This window comes from Vigna radiata, chromosome 8 (assembly GCF_000741045.1).
Source record: "Vigna radiata var. radiata cultivar VC1973A chromosome 8, Vradiata_ver6, whole genome shotgun sequence".
Taxonomy (NCBI): domain Eukaryota; kingdom Viridiplantae; phylum Streptophyta; class Magnoliopsida; order Fabales; family Fabaceae; genus Vigna; species Vigna radiata.
In genome coordinates this window covers 45523031-45541223 of record NC_028358.1, presented here as the reverse complement: position 1 = coordinate 45541223, position 18193 = coordinate 45523031, and the positions used below count along the sequence as shown (strand labels likewise).

The following is an 18193-nucleotide window of genomic DNA, read 5'->3' as shown; positions in this document are numbered from 1 at the left end:
TATAATCATATTATTTGTTTTCTCATTACATTAATCACAACAGTTAAAAATTCACAAATTTAATTTCTGTGATGATTAAATCCATATTACTTTTCTTTATCTAAATAAAGTCTGAGCATTGAAAAATAATTAAAATAAAATAATTGTTAGAAAAAAAAAATGATTAAACAGAATCAAAAAGTAATAATAAGAAAATAAATTAATCAAATATTATATATAAGTAATTTTTCTTTTTTGTATTTTTATTATAAATGATTATTTTTTAGATAGTTTTTATTTTGAGTAATTATTTAAATTTAAAACAATAATTGTTTAAAGGGTAAAGTGCTCTCAGAATGGACTACTTGATACAATCCGATCCAGCTCATCACGGGGTTGACCACATGGTGAGTCAATCCAACTTGACTCATTTATTAGTGAGCCAGAAAGAGTTGAACTCAGTGTGACCCACCACGAGTTGGTGAGTTAAACGGGTTCTTAAATAAAATATTTACTAATCTCTTGTAATTCAAATCTAAATAACTTTTGCTCTCAAAATGATGGTTATCTCAAGACAATTCAAAATAATAAAAAAAAAAAGTACAATATGTTATAAAAAAAACAAGTGTCACAATGAGTGGAGAGAGTATTTTTTTTAGGGTTTCATAAGATAGTAAATTAATAAAATAAAATTAGGTTAATTGATAAGTCAACTCGATTCTCAACGAATTCAATCTGGATGAGTCATCCGATTGAGTCGAGTTTAAATAAGTCAGGTTAAAAATTGACCCACATATAAAAAATTACATTTTTTTCAAACCCTCGAATTTGTGGTGAGTTAGATTGATATGCAAGTTCTAACCCATTTTGATTGCTCTAGGTAAAGTTATAAAATATCACACAAACCAAAAAGATAATTTATTAATGGTATATATATATATATATATGAGAACTTCCCTATAAATTTGTATTTATAATTTGCATTTATAGAATTTTTTTATAAGTTTTTATTAAAGTCGATCTAGTCAGAGTATCATTTGGTTAATTGAATCGGTCTTCTCTAAACTTAAATTATTAGTTTTAAATAATTCAGTCAGTATTTAATTATAATCAGTAACTCTTTTATGACTAAAATTCGCATTTTACATACAATTTACAATTTATAGCCAATAGAATAATTTTAAGAAAAACAATTAGAATAAGAAATATATAATTTAAGAATAACCGTTACAATAATTTTAAAATTTAATTTAATAACATCATAACTAAATATAGTTATTTATAAAATTCATAATATTATGAAGTACGTTATTTATTGTAGATATTCATATTTCATATTTATTTATTTTTTAAATATTCAATGTAAATTTTTCTTCATTAAATTTGTCTAGAAGATTTAGTTAAATTAGTTTTAATGTTGTTTAAAGGGTTAAATATGTTTTTAGTCCCTATACTTTGGGGCGATTTTGGTTTTAGTCCCTCTTTCAAACTATGGTACAATTTAGTCCTTCAACTTTAGAAAACTCTGGTTTTAATCATTTTTACCAAATTTTTTTAACTTTATTTTTTGTTTCAAACACGTTTCATTGTAGCATTTGGATTGTTTACACTGTTTGACACATTTTTGCTTCAATGTTAACTAAGAAACGCGTTTGAAACAACAAATAAAGTTAAAAAAAATTGGTAAAAAGGACTAAAACCAGAGTTTTCTAAAGTTGAATGACTAAATTATAGGTTTAATCATTTAGATTGTCCTTGTTTATGTTGGGTTTTCTCAATTAGGTCTCAATATTTTAAAACGTCTCAATTTAGTCCCTGTTTTTGCAAAATTGAATCAATTAAAGGTTTGCCGTTAACTTTGATAGACGACGTTAAAATTGGATGTGCGTGGCATCCAAAGTAGACTGAGGTAGCAATTTATACTGAGCTGAGTTGGTTTTCTCACATTTTTTAATTAAATTTTTTTGAAAATAATTGATCCACACAAAAAGCAACGTTTAAATAACTCATTTATGTCTAAATCAGAACGTGCGTTTTGATTGGAACGACTCCTTCCTCTGCCAACCAGCTTCCTCAACTCCTCACCAAAATCTAACAAAATCTAGTTTTGATTGGAACTACTCCTTCCTCTCCCTGTCAGCTTCCTCAACTCCTCACCACAATCTAACAAAATCTGGTGCAACCGTTTTGAATCCAAATACTCACTCACAATCAAAGTATAATCATGAAACAAAAACCTAGAGGTATACGAATTAATCGACCTCGCAATAGCAAACGAGCAAATCAAACACTCTGAAAACCTAATTCCATAAGTCTTAAAACTCAACCTCTGATCTCCTAACAACAATCCATTATTGCCATTATCAGTCTCAAACCGAAAGCTCTTCTCGATCAATTTTCAATCAAGGCCGGAGCTACCCGTGCTATCGAAATCACTGTGGATGTGGATGAACTGGACGGTGAGGGAATTCTCGAAATCGCTGTGGATGTGGATGAACTGGGGTTTTGTTTGCGGAAGTGGTCTTGGATGATGTCGTCGACGGTGGAAAGGGGGATGGTGAGGAGAGGGGAACGGAGAGAGGAAAGGGTGGAGCAAATGCTTGAGGTTAGGGTTTGGGTGAGGAGAGAGGAGAGGGATCGGGAGGGGGTTATGTCAAGGTGGAGGATATGTGAGAGAGGAAGAGGGAGTGGGAGAGGGGAGGGGGAGTCGAAGGGGGTGATGACTTGGAAGGCAGTGGGGGCGGCGACGGAGAGGAAGTCGGAGAGGAGGGAGTGGGCGTCAGGGGGGAAGTCGCCGAGGAGGTGGAGGGTGAGGGAGATGTTGAGGGTCTCTGCGGGATTGCTGGCTGAGGACATCAACAGTTTAGTCACCAGATTTCAACTCCACTAATGGATAATTAGACAAACAATCAACTGTGCATCAATTATTTTCAAAAAAATTTAATTATAAAATGTGAGAAAACCAACTCACTCAAGCATAAACTGACACCTCAGCCAACCTGGATGCCACCCACGTCCAATTTTAACGCCGTCCATCAAAGTTAACGACAAACCCTTAATTGATTCAATTTTGTAAAAACAGGGACTAAATTGAGATGTTTTAAAATACTGGGACCTAATTGAGAAAACCCAACATAAATAGGGACAATCTAAATGATTAAACCTAAATTATACCATAGTTTGAAAGAGGGACTAAAACCAAAATCGCTCCAAAATATAGGGACTAAAAACATATTTAACCCTTGTTTAAAAGATATTATATGTTTGGAAATTTACATATGGCACCTTTTATGATGGAAAACAAACTAATAAATTGTTTTTCTTTTAATCAGTTCTGATATCTTTACTTATGCATGTCTCAATTTGGTTTTCGTATTTTTAAATCTGTCAATTTGGATTTTATTTGAAAAATTTGAATCAATTGAAGACGTGTGGTTGTGGTTAAGTTGACTGAATAGTGTTAAAAAAACGAGTGTTCCTCCCTGCACCTCACCTCCTTCTTCCTGCACCTCCAAATTTACCATTTTACCCTTTTTTTTAATAAAAAGTTAAAATATCTTTAATGGTAGACCTTTCTCTCTCTGTTTCTTGGAAAACATACATGGGAATGCCATAGCTACACTCTGTTTCTGTAAATTAAATTTTATATATGCAATATTACTTCTCTCTTTGAAATGTGAATGTGAACGTGATGATAAGAGAAACAATAAATAAATATTTATGAAAAGGGCATGGTGAACTCCACACTGCATCATCTTTTTTGCATCAGCCCATCTACCAAGTGCATGGTGAACTACACTGCTAGTAGCACATTTAAAAGTTTCTTCCATCAACCGCATCTACAAGTGCGGTAAGCTCAGCACCTCCACTGCGAAATCTCGCATCTCCCAAATGCGGCAGCCGCATCTCCCATATGCGACATCCTTCTGCCGCATTTCCCAGGTGCGACATCCCTCAGCCGCATCTCCCAATGCGGTTCTGAACAACAACAACTGCACCTCCCCCAAGTGTCAACCGCACTTCCAGGTGCGGCATCCTTCAGCTGCATCTCCAGGTGCGACATCCCTCAGCCGCATCTCCCAATGCGGTTCTGAACAACAACAACTGCACCTCCCCCAAGTGTCAACCGCACTTCCAGGTGCGGCATCCTTCAGCTGCATCTCCAGGTGCGACATCCCTCAGCGGCATCTCCCAGGTGCGGTTCTGCAAAGCAACAACTGCACCTCTCCCAACTGTCAACCACACCTCGGTTCTGTGCAACTCTCCAAAGCTTTTTCTAGTTTTTATAAAATTAAAATATTGTTTTAAGGTTGGAATTGGAAATATAAAAAGAATGGGAGGTGCAGGATGAACTTGGTGAGGTGCAGGAAGAATTGTTCTAAAAAAAATTTATATGTGCATTAATGACATGACAATGGCAGACGATAATCATGTTATCTAGCTTTGTTTCATTTATATATTTAAAATTTATAAGTTAAAATCATAACTCAGCCTTTTTGATAAAAAGAAAACTTAATTAACCCAATTAATCTCAACAATCGAAAATAAGAAATTTTGATGAACTAATTTTTGTTTTCCAATATCCAAATAGAGAATGAACCACCAAAAATTCAGGTGTAAGTGAAAACCAAAGAAAAAAAGAAAGGAAAAATTATACAGTTCCATGGTCCCTCTGGCATTGACGTGTTTAAGTGCTTTGTTGAAATCATTATCGTGGAGGAAGACGAGACCGGCGACGAGCCTAAACGTAAGGTTGTTTCGGATAAGAAAAAACGCAACCTTAACAACCATAACGAGCGAGAAGATTGATACGGTGACATGGTGAGATTGTAAGCGAGGAAGGTGAATCCATGGTCAGCCCCAACGGGGCGCCACTTCTTGACTTGGCCCTCTGAGGCACTCTTGAGAGCGCAGAAGAGAGACACAAACATGCTCCTGTTTGAGCAAGTCCTCGACAAACCTTGCACTGCTAAACACCCATTACTGACCATCCCAAACAAATCTTTCACCAAATTGTAAAATTCACAAATAAATGAGAGCAGGAGAGGATTAAATGAATTAACTAAAATGCAAATCTTTCAGTTACACGGTACCTCCCAGAATCAGAATTTCAAACCCCATAGAAGAACAAAGAGAAAAAAAAATTCCGAGACTCCACCACCAACCACCGAAACCCCCCATGGCTAATATTCTCAATCTGAATCCTACCTCCAATATTGAAACAGAGAAACTTCAAAATGCATTTCAATCTGAAAAAAGAAGTACAACAACCATCCTAATTCGTAAAAATCAGATAACCAACATTAACCCCTAAAACCCAATCAAAATTAGAAAAGAAAGAGGAGAAGGAAGCTTTCTTCTCGCTCCGCGAATCAGAACGAAGGGAAGAAAAATAAACGCCTCCTTGTGCCTTCATCGTGTCCCGCCGTGCTTCCGCCGCACTTTCGTCGAGCTCTTGTCGCCTCCGCTGTCAACCACCGGCTAGGCCCTTACCAAGTGAGATACTCGATAGGAATTGGAGGTGAAGAAAGAGGAAAGCACGTGTGCCCTTTTTTTTCAGCAATATACAGTGTGTGCCATGTCATTATAATTTGCACAGTAACAAACCAAGTCATATCAATTTTAACGGTTAAAATTGATTCAATATTCAGAAAAATGGATTTAATTAGAATAAATAAAAATACGATGACTATTTGAGACGATTCTACACAAATAATAATATCCGAAATGATTAAACTTTTTTTTCATAGAGTCATTTTCGAAATAATATAAAAGTTAATTTAATAAAAAAGACCATTTGACTAAGTTTAATAAATATTAAGACTCAATTATATAAAAATATATATTGAGTAAAAAAATAATACAAAGAGAAAAATAAAATAAAAACTTATGACCAGGATACAAATTAAGTATATCTTATTTTACGTGAAAATAAATTCTTATGAAAAAATTATATAAGAGAGAGATAAATTTCAAACTTAGAATTTAGTGAAATTTGTATAAGTTTTCGTTTTTAGTTCACGTGGGACCTGTGCTTACATTTGAATCGTGGGACTTGTGCTAACATTTGAATTAACGCTTAGAAAAGTTTAGTTTGTGAGTCAAAGATGAGAATACGTTTCATAACGATGGATTGATGCAGAAGTTGAGCAGAGCACAGAGATGGAAGGCTATAAATAGGAGGGCAAGGATGGGGAGAGGCATCAGAACAAAAACAAGAAGACGATGAAGATGAATGCGAGAATGGTGGCAGTGGTGATGGTGATGGAGCTGTTGCTCATGGGGGCTGCCATTGACGCCCTGAATGTGTGCGGTGTGCCGTCGACGGATCTGCTGAAGTGCTTGCCGGCGGTGACGCCTCCGTCGCCGTCGGAACCTTCGAAAGAGTGCTGCTCGGCGGTAAGCCTAGTAGACCTGAAGTGCCTCTGCGATTTCAAGAGTTCCCCTCTGTTGCCTGTGCTGCACATCGATCCCGATCTCGCCCTTCAGCTTCCCGCCAAGTGCAAACTTGGCATAACTGTCCCCTGTTAGCTTCATCTCTCACTGTTCCCATTACTTCCTTTTAATTATTAAATCATAAATAAAATACTTATTTATATATTTCATCTTTGATGTCGTTGGAAACACTGAACTGCTTTGTTTTAGATTTCTTTATCATCAAACTAAAATATTCTTATGAAATGCATTCATGTTCTTAGTCACATTTAATCATTAGTGTAATAAAGGTTGCAAGTTTAATTGCGAACATGGTAATGGAAGATTATTGCATTATTTCGGACTACATTCGTTTTAACGTGAATCGACTTAAAACGAAATCCTCAGTTTTAATATCCACACTCTTAAGCACAAATATTTATTTTATCCAGATCGTAAATAAGCTAACTCAATTCATCGAAATTAAATGCAATTATAAATTATTTATAACATTAAAAAGTATCTAAAAATAATGTTTCTTATTAACTTTCAATACGAAACGTTTCAAATATTAGTACTTAAGTCTATTATTTAATTTCAAATTGCCAGTTTAGATTAATTAACAATAATGAGGCCAATTTATTTTTCATAAAATAAATAACAAATGGAATAAATGTGTGCATCATTAATAATTGATGACATATATATTGCAAAATTTTATAAAAACAATATATTATACTAAAAAATAAAGATGGAATCAATACAGCATAAGAAAGTTGAAAAAATAGTTATGTAAATGTAAATGGAAGGTAATAGAAAAATAAAAGGTCAGATAATGACTAAATATATAAAACAATTTTCCTTCCTTTTATCTCAACATTTATTTATTTGTTTTTTTTATCCCATCTCACCATTTTTTAAAATATATATTTTACCATGTTTTAATAAATACTTTAACTCACTTTAGCACTAAATTACGGCTCAAATTACACATGTAAACGATATATGTTTTACAAACTAATTGTATAAATTACATATCTAAATCACATAAGTTATTCATAAATAATAAAATTAGTATTTTTTTTTTGTCAATCTTACCATTGTGACCATGTTCTTTCCATTCAAATAAAACTTTTCTCCACTTGTAAGATGTCAATTATATTTTCTACCATAGGAACTCTGATTTTTTCAGTTTTTTTTTCTCCCTCCGAGTCTTTCTTTTACCTTTTTCTACCTTCCTCCACCTCTCTCTACCTCCCATCAACCACTTTCCACACTCCTCCCTTTTTTCATCACTTCTTCATCATCCTTTTTCTTTTTATCCTTCTCTTTTCCACCATCCATCTTTCACCGTCCTTTTTGCCTTTCTTCCTTTCTTCACCACTACCCTTTTCCCTTTCTCCCTCTCTTAGATTTTCTATGATTCATGGATTGTTGTTCAGGTTTGAGTTAGAGTCGGATGTTTTTCAATTGTATTTGATATTACCTATTGTAAATTTGGATTTGTGAGATACAAGAGGTGTTTGAGAATGTTGTTTGTGATATTTTAGGAGATGGAGTGAGAGAGGACAATTCATTGTAGAGTAAAAGAATGTGATAAAGGAAAATGATAGGAGGTGAAAGAAAATTATGAGAGGTGGAAGAAGGTAGAGGAAGAAAAAAAAACCTCAAAAATGATCAGATATTAAATAATTCAGACTCATAATTTAACAAAAGTTTAAGAAAAACATTAAAAGTCAATTGAGTAAATAAATATGGAAAAAAAGATTAAATATTAAATAAAAACCTTAAACATATAGACAAAATTACTACTTAAATCTTTTTATTTAATAAAAATAAAACAATCTTATATGAAAAATAATTTAAAGTTAGATTTAATTAAACTTGAACCATATCAATATATTTAGTTGGATGGAATTCATTTATTTTATTTAGCAATCTAATTCAATTTAACCTGAATCTCGAATGATGTAATTCTAACAAAATTTCTAAAAGTACGTCAAAATAAATATTGGCAATGTTTATAAAATACAAGAGAATTTATTGTACATAGTATTCATATGATATACCTTTTTTAGTAATGAAATTATTGAACAAGTAATATTTAAATTGAATTTGGTTTGAAAAAAGTGATCATATTAGCGATCCTATATGTTAAGTGTAGTGAATAAAACTTAATCCACCCGTGGTAGAGGCATAGAGAGAGCACGTACGTAATTTGTGGCATCCTTCCCATCCATCCAAAGGCGAAAAGAAAAAACAATAAGAAGAAGAATTTATAATGCATTAGCTGGAGAAGAAAGAAGGAAGAATGAAAGAATAGAATAGATAGTTACGTTACAGTTATGGAAGAGATCCAGGAAGGAATGAATTGTGTGTACATCTGGAAACTCTCCTAACCCAACCCAATCGCATTTGCATCTCATTGACTTTGGATGAATCAATAGAGTGAGTGAGTGAGGTTCTAAACCTGGGGAGGCTGTTTGGTGTCGGGCGTGGAGGTATTGTTGGAGTTGGAGGAAGACGAAGACGAGTCTGCTTCATAATTCCAAAGGACACTTAGCTCACCTCTTTTGCATCCCAATACCACAGCGACTCCTGTCCATATATATAAACAAATTGGCACCAAATAAGCTACCTAAATTATGAGAACCACAAAATTAGTTACCTAGTGTGCACGGAACAAGGTAGAGGAGTGCAGGTTGTCCATGGCCGTTCATCAAATATAGCCCCAGATATGTGAAGAACAGCCCTGAAAAAGGAAACATACTCGGAGACTAATTTTTAAGCATACTTCATATCATACCAGCAAAATCAACAATCTTTCAACGCACACTAACTTACCAAAGGCATAGCCAATTACCAACCAAAGAAAATATCCGCTTACGACCCCCTTCTTAAGATCTTTGTCGAATCTGAGACAATCGAAAGCCATAACATACGTTGAAAACAAGGCATCTTTTACGATGTACATTAAAAAGTAAAAAGAAAAACTAAGGCCGGTATTGAAAAGAAGTTTATAAATCTTCAGTTTTTAACTAAATAAGGAATTCAATACCTACGAGAAAAGGATACAAGCAAACCGGGAAAGAGAATATCTCCAAATCCAATCATATCATAGCCACCCCAAGGATCACTTAGACGAGGGAATCTCAAAAGCATAGGAATTGCTTCACCACCAGCTTTGTCACCACGAGCAACCTAGAAAATAAAAGTCATAACTATTGGCAGCTTTTCAGTGCAGACACAAGGTAAGAATCAAAAAGAAAAAGAAAAACGTAGAATCTAAGGGCCTATTTGATTGCACTCAATAAAAATAGTCTTTATCTAGAAATTAAAAACTCTAAATAAAATATATTGTTTTTATAAAGAATTTAAAATAAATTAAAATATACTTTTTTTTAATAATTCAATTATTTAGAATTAAAGAATTTTAAATTTTAACTAAAATAAGAATGTGAAATTATGCATGTCTTTTCTTTTTTAGTTTTCTTCTCAATTTTGATTAGGATGTAGTTAATAAGACAAAAACATTGTTATGTCTACTTTTCCATTTATGTCAAGCAGACATGTTTTTATCAATACTGATTGATAGGACTTATTTTCTTATTTAAATTGTTAGGACTCTTTTGTAATTGTAAACCATATTTATTTTTCTCTTGATATATCTGTCAATGTTGAGAAACTATTTTGAGAGATGTGAAATATATTTTTTTTAATCGAAGTTTGATGTAGTAGTATTTTTGTCGATGTCGAAAATGATTGTGTTTTTTTTTGTTTATCTTCAACATTAATGTGTCAATACTTTGTTATGTTTTTTTTTTTTCTTTTAAATGTTGTATGGTAAAGCTTGTGGTTAAATTAACCATGATAAAAAAAATGACAAAAAACCTTCAATCAACAATATCGTATAAATAACCTCAATGATGTCAGCATAAATAGCTCTTGTTGAGATTATCTAAAAACAATTTTGACTACCATAAATTGTGAAAAAAACTCATCAATATTCGTTACAAAAATTGCTGATAAACTTTGACTAAAAATAACAACCAACTAATCCATACCATCAATATTGATATTTTATATTTGTTACCTATTGTTTGATATTTAAAGAGGAAAAAAAATATGTTTTAACACTACATCAACCACTTGATAACATATTTTTAAGGGTAATATGGTCACTAAAATAATATACTTTTGTATTTGTAAAGAAGAAAAAATGAAGGATAAAATAGTGAAATTAAGGGGAGTGTAAAAAATTATTAAATGTCAAAATATTGTGTTCCTTTAAATAATTTGGTGTATTTGGTAGTAATTGAAATGCTTTATTCAAAAAGAAAATTAAAATAAATTTGAATTCCCTTTTCCAAATAAAATATTTGAATAATGAAAAGAGTTGAAAAAGATCAATTTAAATGTCCTAAATATTGTGTAATGGTGAGTAATATAAAATAGTTTTTAAAACCAAAAACTGAAAAGAGAATCACAGTCTAGATATTTTCAGCAAGATGAAAGATGGTTGTTGAATGAAACTGTATGTGACAACAAAAAGTAATGACCGGAAATGAAAGAACAGGATGGTTTGGGTATACGATTAGGGATATTGGAGGTCCAAACTGCAACGCACCAATCCAAGTTAAAGAACTATACCAGTATAAACAAAGACTTACTGTAATCATGACACTCTTTTGGAATATCACTGGAGATATGAATACCCAAAAAATGTCGTATACAAATGCACAACAAAGTAGGACCGTTGCAACCTACCATATCAGATTCATAAGTAAATAATGAGAGATGACAACAAATATTGGAATAAAACGAGAAAGGAAATAACAGTTATAATATAAACACAAGGAACTCATTAAGGTACCTTAATATTAGGCAACCGAGCCATCTGTAATACTGTTATCATCAAACAGATGCCCTGTTAAGAATAAAGCCATATGTCAAGTAAGTTGCATAGAACAAAAGCTTAAATAAACAGGTGATCATGAATGACAAAACCCACAATTAAGACAACAAAACTCTTTAGTGCAATGTCTGAGAAAGCACACTACGGAATCAAGAGAGATACCAGTTTTGTCCCAACAAGAATACACATTCACTCTACAATGATTGAGTTGAAATATATATGCATCATATTTCTGTGGCTGAACGTATTCTCTGATATGAGTATTTATACATGTACATATGTACAGAAGTTACTGTAATTAAATGTGCACAGATTTTTTTTATAAAAATGAACATGTCAACACTAGGCAGACAAAAAGCTGGAAACTGCAGCAACTTCTGCCATTGTTACAAAAACAAATTTTCAATTTCTAGGGTTCCTCTGAGGCTCTCTTAGCTCCTCCGATTAGAGTCAGTATTCAGTGTCAACTATCCAGAAAAGAGATTGGCATTCGTATCAAGCATCGTGATGCCATAAAATGTTTGCCTCACTGTCTTAAAGTTTAAATTTAGAAACAGAATGACAATAGAAAGACTTATGCACACGTACTAGATACTGGAACTCACAAGAAGATCTTGGCCAAACCATGAAAATGATTCGTGCCGAAATACAACCCATAAAACGGCAAATGTCACGCTGAATAGCAGCGTTATCAGCGAGAAAATAGAAACCTCTCCAAAGAAAGGTAAATTCACATTCTTCTGAGCACAAGTTGGACGTTTCCTGCGCATATATTTGAGAAAAAACTTGAGAAAACGAAGATATATACAGCATGCAGAAAGAACATTGATTTCCCTTTTCATTAGAAGAAAGAAAATATTTATTGTACCTTAAACCGAGGCTTACAATACAGTTGTGCATCCCCTGAAAATGGAAGGATTGGATTGTATGTTAAAATGAAGTTATCTCAACATCGTTACTCGATATTTTATGGCTAGAAGGTTAGGAATAAAATCCATGAAAATGAGCTACCTACCTCAATACCACCAATGCAGAAAAGTATAATCAGCACCCAGATAAACCAAGACGACATGAAGAAGAACAGTAGCACGAGAAAAGTAGATGCCGTAATGACAAACACGACAGCACCCTTTGTATCTATGTTAACTATTTCCTCAGAATCGTCTTTCCCTGCCTCCGACATAGCGCTCTATGAAAAAAAAACAAGAAACTTTATGTTACAGACTAATATAGCATAAAGATGTATTAAAATTGTAACAAGTAAACAAAATGAATGGAAGAACCATTCTCCATGGCTTCTTCATTTAATAGTTATCAGACTGAAAGATCAATGGCTAGCAATACCGAAGGCAGTCAAAGATAAAAGGAAACGTAGGTTAGAAGTTAGCACGGAAGCCAAGGTCACTCTGTGGTTACTGGTTACAAATGTCCCATTTGGACATTGTTGAATAATTGTTACTCACTGGAAGCATACCTTCGCATCACTAAGTAACTTAAATTACTTCAGTTACGTCAAACAACGAAAAAAGTTCAGATGATCGCATTTGAGCATATATGTTAAAGATTAAGATAGATATAGGGCTGCATGGAAAAACCTTGGGAGACAACTCGTTGTAGCGTTCATCGATTTGATCTGGAGTAGTTATATCTGCCCATAATGAAGCACATATAACTGTTGCAACAGCCATCAGCCACAAAAATGCAACCGAGTAGTCTACAACTGGGCGAGTTGGAGCATACGGCAAAACCTCCACTGAAATGAACAACTCAGAATCAACCATCAATAAATTGTGCGAAACAAACTGGGCATGTAGCAGAAGAAATGCACTTGACGTTGATAATGCTACAATATATTTCTTTTATCTTATTAATGCATTTGTGCGAATAAATGAGCATATGTATATAAATAACGCTTTGCAGTGCTAAAAGTTGGGTATTTTACTATTTACTAAATGTTTAATTAATTAATTCATCACAGAAGTGCATGTTAGGCAACATAAAAAAGAGTCTGTTACTTGGTATGAAACAGTACTCAAGTGTAATTGATTGCAACACGACACTTGCTACCAGTTTCATGGAAGGGAGAAAGTTCATGATCAAATGGGGAAACCAAAGGTTCTATTTAGAAGTGGGCGAATCATACAACTTTTGGTAAGGAAAACATAGCAGAAGGGCGCTCTTTGTCTCAACTGGAACAAAATAGTAAAACTTTCAGTCAGGAGGATATTGACCGTCCGGGAACCCTTCTTGACACCTTTAGTTAGCCCTTTGAATCATGTTCCAGGACCAAGGCGAGTAAGGGGCCGTTTGGTTTCGGAAACATTTCCTATTTTTAGGTTTAAAAGACATGTTTAGTTTGACTTTGTAGTTTCTATTTTAAGAAAAAGAAAATATTATAAATGTATTTGATTAAACTATTTTCAGCAAAAGTTTATAAACACTTTTTTTTATAAAGTTAACACATAACATTTCAATTATGCGACTATAATTATATCTTTATTAACGAGCAGTCTGTGAATAGATAATTTTAAATTATATCCTTAATTTCAACATTATAAGTTGGACTTGGAGATCATAACTTACCTTACCATACAAATTATTCGAGTGTATAACGACCATCTATACAGTATCTCGCTAAAATTGTGAATAAATAAATTCTTCAGAATTTCAAAGGATTAGGAATGAAGATTATCCTCGATTGCGTCGAAGTTAAATATGAGGGTGTTATGAAATTGTTTAGTGACAACAATTCCGTTATCAGCATTAATCAAAATCCACTCCTGACAGAACAAAACACTTAGAAATAAGTGATACCAAACACTTCATCAGATAGACGTTGGATGGAGGCACTATTGATACAACACATATGAAGGTTCCAAGAGATAGATGTCTCGACTCTGAGACTTCCTAGCGCCAGGTTCCACTATCTTATTGAGAAGTTGGAATTAACTGATATTCATTTATCAAGCAAAGTGTCCTAAATATCATATGGTTTACCTTAAGGATATTATGGAAGATTTATAAGGATAACCATATTATTTTATCTTAAGAATATCATGATATTTTAATTCGTTATTTTTGTCAATTTCATGGTTATTAAAATCAGAATAGTTTAATCAGGACTGTCGGGTTTGTCGGATTCTTAAAACATTGAATCGGTTAAAACTGCGGTTTGGCAGTTCAAGAAAAATGAAGGGTGTAGTTTTGGTTAAATTTTTTCCTTTTGATTTCTTTGATCAAGATCTAAAAATCACATAATCCTAAACGAGGAAATAGTAGCATGACAATTCTCTTGAAGTCAAATTCGGTTTACTTCCCTTCCAATCACAACTTTGATACAAACAAAATTTTATTTTTAATATATTTCTTATATCAAATTTTATGTTATTTTGGAATTGGGTTGAGAAAAAACTAAATTATAATATGTAAATCATATAAATTTTATTATATAAGCCAATTTTATAAGATTGAATTGAATTTAAATTTAAATTTGTAGTATCAAAGTCATTTTAATCTTATAAATATTATATTATTTCTTTAAATATTTTTTAATATATTATATTCTATTGTTGTATATAAGTCGTTCAACTAAGCTTATTGGTTATTTTTCTATTTCTTTTGCCGTATAAAAGGAACACAATTTTGTTTCTTTCAACTCACTACTCAGACATTATCACTTAAATACGGGGGAATTCCGAAATGATTTTCTGACAACAAATCCAGTCTACCTTGTAACAAGACAAAACACATAAAGATTCACGTACCCTTCATCAAAGAGAAATTGGACAAAGGCATTGTAGTTACAACTTACAACACATGTTGGTATGGAGGACTCCAAGTGGCGAAGGTCTTCACTGATGGACTTCCTATTGCTAGATTTCAAGAATTTGCAGGCAAATTGATGATATTCATTTACTAACTTTTGAGGAAGAGAGTTATAAATATCATAGATAAATATCACAGTGAATCTGCACATTTTTTTTCTTCTTATTTTTCTTTTTTCCATTTCAAGGCACAATAGCTTACCATATAAAAGAGAGATCAGAGAACGTAATACACGCAAGTAACATGCAATTCTTTTCCTCTCAACTTAGTTGTTTACTTATTATTAGGATTATATGTGCTAGAAAATAGCTTATCTAGTTACTGTGCTCAATGTTAGATTTTAATTTGCTAGTTTATCTCTGGTCCCCTATTATATTATCATTACATGCATCTTAGACATGTAAGACAAAATGAAATAGAGAAGTAAATACAAAGCTCTTTCACAAAAGCAGTAGTTGTAAACAAACTACAAATAGAAGTTTAAGAAATCGAAGGACAGACCTTTCTTTTTAGATGTTAAAAGTTTGTTGAGAGCGTCTCCTACTGACTTTGTTGTCTGCACAACTGGAATTGAAATATTTACGCTTTGGTCACTGGCGCAGTTCATCTCAAAGAGTTCTGACATAAAATAAACAGGTAAATCTCAGACAAAGAGGATCATATAAAACTTTATTTACTTAAACGGATTAAAAGCGGAAAATAACATAGAAAAAAAAAAGCAGTAAAGGTAAGTTTAAGTTAGTGAACTGTAATTGTAATGCTAACACAATTAGGGGATCCTTTTTCCTATATGTAATAACCTCTATGGATTTAATAAAAACAAAAATAATGCAACAATGCTTGTTATCATAGTTTCATTGTGAACTCCGATACAGGCTTCAGATGTGCAATGAGATTGGATTTCCTTTTACTGCTAAGGTATTGCCCTGTTCCCTTTCTCATCTCCGTAGTTTTGAAATAGCATTAGAAAAAAAACATGATCAATGATCATCCTCTTTTGTACAGTTTATTATGTGAACCAATAATTAATAAGACTAGTGGCAAGTAACATTAGGAAAAACAATGCAGACTGTTCTGATAAACTACATGATTTAATTCTGGGCTATTGTCAGTGGAAAATATGATCAATCTAAAATCTACAGGTGTCATGTGGAGGCTCATTAATGTTTTTATATATCTAAGAAGAATCCAATTTCAGCATGTAACATAATTCACTCATACAAAGCACTACCATTTAATGTATCTAAATTGCCAAAAGTAGTCCAATGATATTTCACTTTGTTGTTTAGTGACAGTCTATTATGTTTCAATATTTTATAAAATTGAGCTATTTGCCTATTTTCTAGTACAGAAAACAAAGCAACACCTTATCCCTTCATAACAGCTTTCCAGGAAAAAATGCATTAACATTTGTTCCTATACATCAGTATAAACTTAAAATCTTTATCCAGATCCCAAGAAAGTGACAATAATTGACAGTCGGAATTAAAACTATGCTTAACAGCCCAGATTTAACCTTGCTACTCTTTATTAAACCCCATGCTTAGATTCTGAGTACGCTGTACAGCATGCACGAGATTTCAGTCTAAAGAAGAAGAATGTGAGCAACCAAGCTGACAAATAAGCGGGGAGGTTACAGGCAGACAAATGACACCTCGTATACGTTTAATATACTTTATTTATTCAGATTAAACGTAAAATGGAAACCATGTGGTTGAAGTGCTTAATAATATACCATCTGCGTCGTTTATAATAAACACGGCAGCAGCACCTCCGGTCTGTGCAACTACAGCTTTAGCTGAGAAGTCACAAGTTCCTCGTACGCAGAGAGCTGCTGATCCAGATAACTGCAAAATGGAGAATGCAGAAGCACACTACTGAGGAAGCTGACATGTTATGGACAGATTTTGAAATATGAAGACGCGCGGAGTAAGCAAACGAATAAAGTCGGGGAAAACAGTTGATGCATGATATGAAGGAAGGAAATGAGAAAGAGACCTTTACGGTTGAAGCGGAACAGCAGTCCATAGGATCGGCAAAAACAGCGGGAAGTTTGGCAGTTTGAACAGCTTCGACAGGCAAATAAGAGCCAAATCTTGCACTCATACCATTGTACTCTTCATCTTCCTTCCCATCAATCCAGCTCTGTATCTTAACCTGCAAAACCATGACAGAAACACAAAGCCTTCCTCGTTGGAAGAGACAGAGAATTGAAGAAACATATATGCAAGGCTTGGTAGGGTTTGAGGAATACCAATTGCGATACGCGATTGCAAGGGTCTTCGTCGGCGGCGGCCGCGGCGACGGAGAAGAAGAGAAGGAGGATTGCCGCCGGCAAAGAAGAGGAGAGCATTTTTATTTATTTTTTTATTAAGAAGTGAGGTGAGGAGAGATGGAAATGATTGAATCTGTTCCGATTTGATTGTTTAAACGTTTTTGTGTCTGCTATGGCGATGAGAATGACATTGCTTCCTCTCCTCTCCCTCGCTTGCTCGCATCCACGGGAATTTCGTGGCGCCAACAAAACATTGTTTCGTTCTGCTATTGTGCATTTTAAAATACTCTTCCCTCCTCTCTCTTAACCAACCATACTTCTATCTTCTCCATTTTCACATTTCCCAAACTTTTCTCTGCACCGTCAATCCCATACTTTTAAATTCAGTACAATCTTTTTTTGCGTACATCTTCTATTTCTTATTATATTAACATATTTTAAATTCAATAAAAAAAATATTAAAATATTATAAAAAGTTTTGTATTAACATATGTTTGTACTGTTGTATCTCTATCCCCACCAAATATGCTAACAAAGTTTCGTTAATTTAAGAATTTTATTTATTTTTTCAACCAAAAAATGTTCTGGAAAAGAAAATTAAAATACATAGGTATAATTAAAAGTAAAAATAAAAATAAAACATAACCGGAACTAAAATAAAAACTTCCATTTTACATTATATAAAAAGATCTGTGCTAATGTCTAATTTATGTGAAAATTTCATCTTAAAACAGAGAATATATATATATAATAAAACTGTGAAGTAAATTCATTAACTATTAGCA

At 33.2% G+C, this 18193-nt stretch overlaps 2 protein-coding genes across 5 annotated transcripts; one reads left to right on the top strand and one right to left on the bottom strand.

Annotated features, from left to right (window-relative positions):
* Nucleotides 1-6057: 6057 nt before the first annotated feature.
* LOC111242341 (putative lipid-transfer protein DIR1) lies at nt 6058-6611 on the top strand. The gene has a single exon (XM_022785089.1). It carries the CDS (start codon nt 6205-6207, stop codon nt 6508-6510), a length of 306 nt encoding a protein of 101 aa, XP_022640810.1. The 5' UTR covers nt 6058-6204; the 3' UTR covers nt 6511-6611.
* A 1950-nt stretch (nt 6612-8561) lies between these two features.
* LOC106772143 (signal peptide peptidase-like 2) lies at nt 8562-17834 on the bottom strand. 4 transcript variants are annotated; one of them, XM_022785861.1, is made up of 14 exons: nt 17388-17834; nt 17132-17290; nt 16869-16980; nt 15635-15697; nt 12904-13061; nt 12324-12497; nt 12177-12211; nt 11914-12070; nt 11267-11320; nt 11064-11156; nt 9452-9594; nt 9238-9308; nt 9062-9145; nt 8562-8991 (listed from the first exon to the last, which is right to left on the bottom strand). In XM_022785861.1, the coding sequence occupies exons 1-14, from the start codon at nt 17484-17486 to the stop codon at nt 8858-8860; spliced, it is 1536 nt and encodes a 511-aa protein (XP_022641582.1). In that variant the 5' UTR covers nt 17487-17834; the 3' UTR covers nt 8562-8857. The 4 variants fall into 4 exon arrangements, with proteins under 4 accessions (XP_022641582.1, XP_014513823.1, XP_022641583.1 ...); XM_014658337.2 differs by having other exon boundaries at nt 8563-8991; nt 15635-15751; nt 17388-17829; XM_022785862.1 differs by lacking the exon at nt 11064-11156 and having other exon boundaries at nt 8563-8991; nt 15635-15751; nt 17388-17829.
* Between the last annotated feature and the right edge of the window lie 359 nt (nt 17835-18193).